The 8,169-nt window shown below is 36.2% G+C and overlaps 3 protein-coding genes across 3 annotated transcripts in view; 1 reads left to right on the forward strand and 2 right to left on the reverse strand.

Annotated features, from left to right (window-relative positions):
- Window positions 1-1,638: 1,638 nt before the first annotated feature.
- Window positions 1,639-5,071, forward strand: LOC104803798 (vacuolar-processing enzyme gamma-isozyme-like). The gene is made up of 9 exons (XM_010527854.2): window positions 1,639-1,941; window positions 2,336-2,500; window positions 2,602-2,758; window positions 2,969-3,054; window positions 3,158-3,357; window positions 3,504-3,552; window positions 3,739-3,948; window positions 4,105-4,311; window positions 4,659-5,071. Exons 1-9 carry the CDS (start codon window positions 1,708-1,710, stop codon window positions 4,839-4,841), a joined length of 1,491 nt encoding a protein of 496 aa, XP_010526156.1. The 5' UTR covers window positions 1,639-1,707; the 3' UTR covers window positions 4,842-5,071.
- A 131-nt stretch (window positions 5,072-5,202) lies between these two features.
- Window positions 5,203-7,489, reverse strand: LOC104803799 (UPF0587 protein C1orf123 homolog). Its single transcript, XM_010527855.2, has 4 exons — window positions 7,293-7,489; window positions 6,301-6,408; window positions 5,741-5,908; window positions 5,203-5,637 (listed from the first exon to the last, which is right to left on the reverse strand). The coding sequence occupies exons 1-4, from the start codon at window positions 7,392-7,394 to the stop codon at window positions 5,515-5,517; spliced, it is 501 nt and encodes a 166-aa protein (XP_010526157.1). The 5' UTR covers window positions 7,395-7,489; the 3' UTR covers window positions 5,203-5,514.
- A 538-nt stretch (window positions 7,490-8,027) lies between these two features.
- The window catches only part of LOC104803800 (protein EARLY FLOWERING 3-like), a 4,552-nt gene continuing 4,410 nt past the window's right edge, over window positions 8,028-8,169 (reverse strand). The window contains exon 5 of the mRNA XM_010527856.2: window positions 8,028-8,169. The gene's annotated coding sequence lies outside the window, so the exon portion shown is untranslated.

Below are 8,169 nucleotides of genomic sequence, written 5' to 3' on the forward strand. Positions count from 1 at the left end.
TATATATATATCGTTAGTGGCGGATCCAGAACAAAAAATTAACGGGGCACAATTAAAATATATATAAAATAAAAAAAATAATAAATATATATCATCTAAAAAATATTTACATTTTACAACTAAATGCTATAGTTTTTTAATTTTTTAACTCTATACATAATATTTTTATTTGTAATTGTTTAAAATAAATTTTTTCGATAAAATCTATTCTCAAAACTGAAATATTTATATAAAATTCACTCAATTTCATTAAATTTGAAATGTTAAAATCAAAAAATGAGTCAATAGAATTTAAAACTGTAATACAAATTAACAGTTATGAATACACCTTTTTATATCGATTATTAAATTATTGAAATTATAAATTAATAACAGTATGTGCAAATGGATCATTTATGTTATATTCTAACCAATAAATGTTAAACTAGATTGAATTAAATAGTTTAAATCTATTTTATATCTTTTTGAAAAGTTATGACCACATGATTGATAAATTCCTAAATATTTACATCTTATCAACATGATTTAAAAACAAATAATCCAAATCAATTTGTTCATATATCAAAAGATTAATTTAAAATTTGATACATTACTGATTTGGAAACGAATATCGATGCAAAATTTCGTTTAAAAAATTATTCACTAGTTTTTCTATCAAGTCAAATATAAAATTAAATAAATATATAAATAATAAATTAATAAATATGATCAAAATATAGAAAAAAATGAAGAAAAATAATATTTCCTTAAAACTAAAATCATAATATTTATAGAATTTAAATTCTATTAATTGTAGATATTTTTAATATTTTGATGTTTTTTTAAAGAATTATATGTAGAAATAAAAAAAGATAAAAATGTAAAGAAAATATGTATTAAGTAACCTAACCCTAACTTTTAAGAAAGAAATACTAAATAAAAAAATGTGGGATTAGAAAGAAATTGAGATAAATGAAGAAAAAAATAGTGGGGGCAAACAAATTTTTGGAATGGAGCATCTATAAATATTATTTAATTATTTTTTAATTTTATAAGGAAACTAGACAAAATTTAAGTAATTTAGTGGGGCCATGCCCCCACTCATTAACAAATAAATCAGCCCATGTATAATGTCGTTTCTAGTGTCCAAAATGATGATAATGGTCCCTTATATAGGATTTTCGAATTAACACAAAAATCAAGGGTTAATTAGATAATTTTAATTGGATACGTTATTCCTTTTCCACTCAAATCTAATCAGACATCATATGGTGGATTATATGTAAGATGATCCATCTTCAATTACAAAGTTATCTCTTTATATAGACATAACTATTAATACTATCTCTCATTTCAATTCCAATATACTAAAAAATAAACCAAATCAAATAATTATAATAAAATAATATATAATTATTAATAATAACACCATTAATTTCAGATAAGAAAAATAGAATACTATAATTTTTCAAATCGGATTTTTTTTAATAGAATCTAAGATAACAAATACCAACTATTAAAATGGATATCCACAAATTAAAATGTTGGGGGAAAATGAAATAACATTATACTTTAGGGTGAAAAGTGAATTTAAAAATAATTTTGCGTGTTTATATAAACAACCACGGCAACAACCGTTTCATATCCCCATCAATAAGATTCATTATATAATAGGCCCCGGCGATATAGAAAGATTCTTATCCACGTCGGATTCGCCGGTAAACTACAATGAAGTTTTTCGCCGGCGACTTTTACGTTATCGTTCTCATCCTCTCCGTCGCCGTCTCCGCCGTCTCCGGCAGAAGAGATCTTCCTGGTGACGTTATTAAACTGCCGTCGGAATCTTCTAGTTTTTTCAGACCGACCAGGACCGCTGATTCCGGCGACGATGGTTCGACTGTCGGAACGAGATGGGCTGTTCTCGTCGCGGGATCTAATGGATATTGGAATTACAGGCATCAGGTATTCTTTGACGCGATTCTCTGTTTGATTGCAGGATACTTCTCTCGCGGAGATTTTTTATTTTGCTTGTGATTGCACGCCTGTGTTTTTATGCCTCTTTGTTTTAACGTTTTAAATGCATTATCATAGTGTGTATTTTGCGATATGCGGATTGGTTATCAGGAACACTGATGTGAATTTTCAGCTGAGTTGTTCTGTTTGAGTTTTGGTGCGAAGTAGTTGTTAGTCTTTGCAAATTATTGTAGGGTTCGAATGGAAGAATCCCAGTGGATGTTGCATTTGTATTATTCTGTTCCTGGATTAATTCCGATGATTATTGTTCTTAGCATTTGTGAGTTTTGTGTAGCTTGAATTCATAGAGGCTTTGTCAGACTTGTGATTTCCAATATTTCAGGCCGATGTTTGTCATGCATATCAACTTCTAAAGAAAGGTGGATTGAAAGAGGAGAACATTGTGGTTTTCATGTATGATGATATTGCAAACAATGAAGAGAACCCAAGACCAGGAATCATTATTAACAGTCCTCATGGAGAAGATGTCTACGAGGGTGTTCCCAAGGTTTGATTTCTTTGGATTTAGTCTTGGTTTCGATTCGTGAGATTTTTTTTTTGTAATGGGTATGCGCCTTACTTGGTTGAAATTTGAATTTATATGGTAAGGACTACACTGGAGATGAAGTGAATGTGGATAATTTGTTTGCTGTGATCCTTGGGAATAAAACTGCACTCAAAGGAGGTAGTGGGAAGGTTGTGGATAGTGGTCCAAATGACCATATCTTCATATACTACACGGACCATGGTGGGCCAGGAGTGCTTGGTGAGTTCTATTGATTGTTACTTGTGTAACACCTTAATACCTTATGCAAGTTTCAGTTGCTTTTTCTCCTTTCTTTCACGAGTTTTCACCTGTTACACCTTAAGTCATCTCCAATGGCGTTCCATTGCGATTGTCAGTTAACCTCTGTGTCTGTGATGCTGTGTTTTTCCTGACAAAATTTGATGGTTTGATCTTCATTTTTATCTGCAGGGATGCCAACTTCCCCTTACCTGTATGCAAAAGACCTCATCGATACCCTTAAGAAAAAACATGCTTCTGGGACCTATAAAAGCATGGTAAGTGATTACCTCCTTCTGCGACTCTTTTGTGTTTTCCCTTGATGATGGGCTTGAAAAAAACTATTATTTCCTAAGCAAAATGGAAAAAAAAAAACTGCAGGTGTTTTATCTCGAGGCCTGTGAATCTGGAAGTATCTTCCAAGGTCTTCTTCCAGAAGGTTTGAATATCTATGCCACTACTGCATCAAATGCGGAGGAAAGCAGCTGGGGCACCTATTGCCCTGGGGAGGATCCTAGCCCTCCGCCGGAATATGAAACCTGTTTGGGTGACTTATACAGTGTTGCCTGGATGGAGGACAGGTAAACTAAAGAACCGTAGTATACATCCTTGTTGCTAAAGGAGTTCTATGCTTGGGAAAACAGGATTCCGAATGTGTTAAACTTAGTGTTTAGTATTCACTAAGAATCTCAATATATGGTGTCTAATTATCTGATTCTATGAACAGTGGCTTACACAATTTACGGACAGAGAGTTTGCACCAGCAATATGAACTGGTAAGCTTTCACATGCTGGGTGTAACATGTGATTCCATGAAAAAGCCTTTGAGGGAGAGTGACTTCTCCGGGACTTTCCTTAGTTTGGAAAGTGATGTTCTTTAGACCATAAGATGAACTGGGCATAGTTGTTATAGTTCTTTTCTTATAAGAAATGTGTCTGATTTCCCGTATTTATGTTTGCAGGTCAAAAGGAGGACAGCGAATGTTGGCGCTGCTTATGGTTCTCATGTCATGCAGTTTGGGGATATAGGACTTAGCAAGGATCATCTCTACCTTTACATGGGAACAAACCCGGCAAACGATAACTTTACCTTTGTGGAGGAGAATTCACTGAAGCTACCTTCAAGAGTCACAAATCAGCGGGACGCCGATCTTGTTCACTTCTGGGATAAGGTTCTTTCCTTTCTTACTCATCCCTTACCTTACATCTGAAATATACAATTTTGCTTTGTGTTTCCATTTATGAAATCGGTGTGAAAGAAGCTATTTCACAGTTGTAGATACGGCTGATTAAATGATTCTTTGTTTTTTATAATTGTTCCTGCACAGTACCGCAAGGCACCAGAAGGCTCTGTCAGAAAAGTTCAAGCTCAGAAGGAAGTCCTTGAAGCCATGGCTCACAGACTGCACATCGATAACAGCGTAAAACTCATAGGAAAACTCTTATTCGGAATGATAAAAGGTCCCGAGGTGCTAGATCATGTCCGGCCTTCTGGTCAGCCGCTTGTCGATGACTGGGACTGCCTTAAAACCATGGTAAATATTCCTTGCCCCGTCAACTTGTTACTGACACCATGAAATCCCTTCACATCATTGAATCATCTCATACGATTTCTACACAAAAATGGAAAAATCGTTTTGGAATTCACTCCACTTGCATAAAAAATTCATGTTCTTGCTTTTGTTGCACCATGAGAAAAAAGAGAGCGGAGCCCAACTCAATTCTCTTACAATGCAACTGGTTTATCCACATCACATCACATCAAGCCCCATACTTCAAATTCTCTACGTTGATTAAGAAGTTTTGAACTTTCAGGGTAAGAGAGACACATTTACCACATTGTTTGTACTTGTGGTTATGTATATATATATATATGTAACAGGTGAGAGCTTTTGAGAGGCACTGTGGATCGTTGTCTCAATACGGAATGAAACACATGAGGTCCATAGCGAACATATGCAACGCCGGTGTACAGGTGACGCAGATGGAGGACGCTGCCGCTCAGGCCTGCCCGACTCTTCCTGCTGGTCCTTGGAGCTCTCTTCGCCGTGGATTCAGCGCTTGAATTTGAATCTTACTACGTACTGATGCCATCCATCCATGTATGTATATGTTTATTCATTTCACCACAAATCCCAATGTGGGATGACTGTCTATTTCCCTCCCTTTGTTCTTCTTTCTAAATAGCCTCTGGTTTATTTGGATAGCCTTTCGTTGCGTGTGTATCGGGTTACCAATGTACAAAGGTCTATAGAAGTGATGCCGACGTAAATATTATGATATTTGTTGTGTTTAGAATCTGTGGACTTCAGTTGAGAAAAAAACATCGACAGAACACTTCAAATTCTGCAAAACCACCCATCTCTAATCTCGACGTGAACTCTCTCAGATACAAAGATTTGGGGTTATTTAGAAGAATTTATGGGAATCTGCACAACTGATACTGATTGTCGATTGAAGCCAAACCGAATACGAAACCACCCGCCGATACCGATAAACCGATACTGAACCATACATATACCAATTGGACCAAACTTAATACCAGATTCCCCACTCCTAAATTGATTCGACAACGACAAACTTTGGAACTGGGGGTGACTTTTACAGCTGAAGTTACTAGTAGCGAAATCCACCAAAGCGAGAGATTATGCCAACGCCAACTTATTAGTAGAGAAATCCACTGAAGAACCAGAAACTAGTTTTTTTTTTTTCCTGAGAGAACCCCCCCCCCCTTCTATTTATTTGACGACTCTGAATCTTGCACGAAGGTTCGAAATCATTACAGGGCACTCTCCCTTCTCGTCGTACTCTGCGAATTCTCCGCTCGACAAATCGATGCCTTCGAATTTGGTTCCCTCTAACTGCAAATCCAAACCATCAATGGTCAATGACGGTTTCGGAATGCATCAATGGGGCTAGACTAGAGTAGCGCTGCTGATTATCGAGAACAAAGTATTGACTTACAGATTCAGCCTTCCAGCCATCACCAAACACGAAATCCTCGGGTTCGTAGCCGCGGAAGTCGAACGCCATTACAGGGGCATACTTCCCTGCTTCGGTGTCTTCTTGAGTTAATGGTCGGCCTTTGCTTGGAACCATTGTCACGTTCCCTTCCCTTTCACAGAACTTACACTGCAAGTAGATAAAGAGGCGAAACACAGAGATTCTCAGTTAGTATACTTCCATCCAGTTAAATATTGCCATTGACGCAAATAATTGAAATGAACCGAAATTAAAAAGGTATACGAAGCGGAAGAGCAATTCAATGATTGCTGCAAATGTTTTTCTCCCTTATGACGACAGCGGAACCATATCTATTATTATCACCGGCTCGATTCTTTAAACTTCATTAATTAAAAAATGCAACTCAGCCATGATTTATCTGCATGGCATTATGTGAAAGCAAGGAGAACCAAGCTACATCTTTCCAGCAAAACAATCAAATAACCATATTGACCTCCAGGAATTTTGCTATTACAACATACATAACTAATGATTCAAGAAAGATTAAGATCACCCATTACCTTCTGTACAAGATGACAAGTACCCCGGCTACCAGGAACAGGAACTGTCTCACCCAAGGTCACACATGTTTCTTTTGGGGTCATCTCCCCGCAGTTTCCACATCTCAACTAAAATTCAGAAGAATACAGCCATATTGTGCCAAGAGAGCACAAAATAACGATTTAGTTTGCATAGAGAAGAGAAAGACAAGCAATAGTAACACCGGTCACAAATGCACAATTTATATCGTCATAAAAGCAAAACCCAACCGGAAGAGTATATAAGTTGATGCACGCACGCGCACCCACACACGAGGCGCACACAAAGCTGAAAGCATCATTCATTGCATCACCACCGCAGTGTTAACGGACAAGGAGAGCAACAAGAACAACACTCGGACTCAACACACGACGGACAACTAGACTGTTAGCAACTAAGCAAATGCAAAATATTTTCTCAGATAAACTTTGGAGAATAGCAACAGAAGCTTGCGGAATAGCTGTCATTCCGATGCTGAAGCACTGAAGAAGAAGAAGAAGAAAAAACAATGATCAATTCAGCTCTGCCTGAGAAATCTGTGACATAATCTGAAAGTTTCCCATCGTGATACTTCGGCTATACTGTCTGAATAAACATCAGGAAATTCCGACGGAATCTAACATCTGTAAACAAAGCAAGACCTAAACCTCGCAATCCAACATTGATGCTCAAACAGGAAAACAAATACGCACGTCAGTTTCAGCCAATTCCCAACGAATTGATCGAGAAGAAAACAACTCCAGCATCCGATGATGTAAAAGAAGCAAATGCAAAACATAAAACCCATAAGAAAGTCAATGGAAGGAGCGGAAAAAAGAAGAACAACGCTAAGCCTAAGAGGAAGAAACCGATGAAAACAAACCAGAATCCTCCATTTGAAGCTCAATCAACAGGAAATCCAACAAAAAACCAGCAAAAATTCGAAGTAGGAAACGACGCCTGAGACAGAATCGAAGAAGAAGGATTCGCGAACCTTGAAGAAGAAAGGGAACTCAGGATCGTCGCAGCCGCCACTGGGTTGAAGATTTGTGAGATTCTCGAGGTCAGCGGAGATCTCAAGCACAAGGTTCACCATTTTCTTTCTACTTTCTCCGATCTTGGCCGATTTCCGAGCGTCGACGAGCAAGCTCGTGAATAATGAAAGCGGTTCTTTCTTCCTTCTAGAAACTTCCACCCTAATGCTTTCTTATATTTTTCTTTAAATTTTGGAAAATTCCCCCATTACATAAAATAATGTTCAGAAATGCACCGTAATAAGTAAGCAACCCATGTTTTTTTTAATTGGTAAAGATGTCAATAGAAATACTTTCTAAATATCATCTAATCATCTTATTAAATCATTTGATAATTTGTTTAATTTTATTTTTTCTCACTTGTTAATTTCTAATTTACATCTACCTCTAAATTTAACTATAACTTTAAACCCTAAAAAGTAAAGACTTTTGAGTGTTTGGAATTATGTTTTAATTAAAATATTAAAATGAGGAGAGAAAAATCAAAATAATTAAAAATTACTACCAAATAAGATAACTAAAAGGATAATTAGGAAAAAATGTAGGAGGTTATAACATTAATCAAATTGTTAATAATTATCAATTCGTGCATTTTTATTATTGTACCACGGCATATCTCTACTAATTTATTTATACGCTGGGCTGTTATTCGGTATTTGTACAACGTTTTCCAGTTAAAAAGGGGTAACCAAAGAAATTCTAAACATAGAAATTGAAATTAAACATGAGAGCAGAAACATGAACCAGTTCGTCATGCTGACGTAACTAGTTATATTCAAACAAACCATATAATATAGCTACATTCACACACACACAGAGATACAAAAAGGAGAGAAT

This window comes from Tarenaya hassleriana, unplaced genomic scaffold, assembly GCF_000463585.1.
Source record: "Tarenaya hassleriana unplaced genomic scaffold, ASM46358v1 Cleome9, whole genome shotgun sequence".
Lineage (NCBI taxonomy): Eukaryota > Viridiplantae > Streptophyta > Magnoliopsida > Brassicales > Cleomaceae > Tarenaya > Tarenaya hassleriana.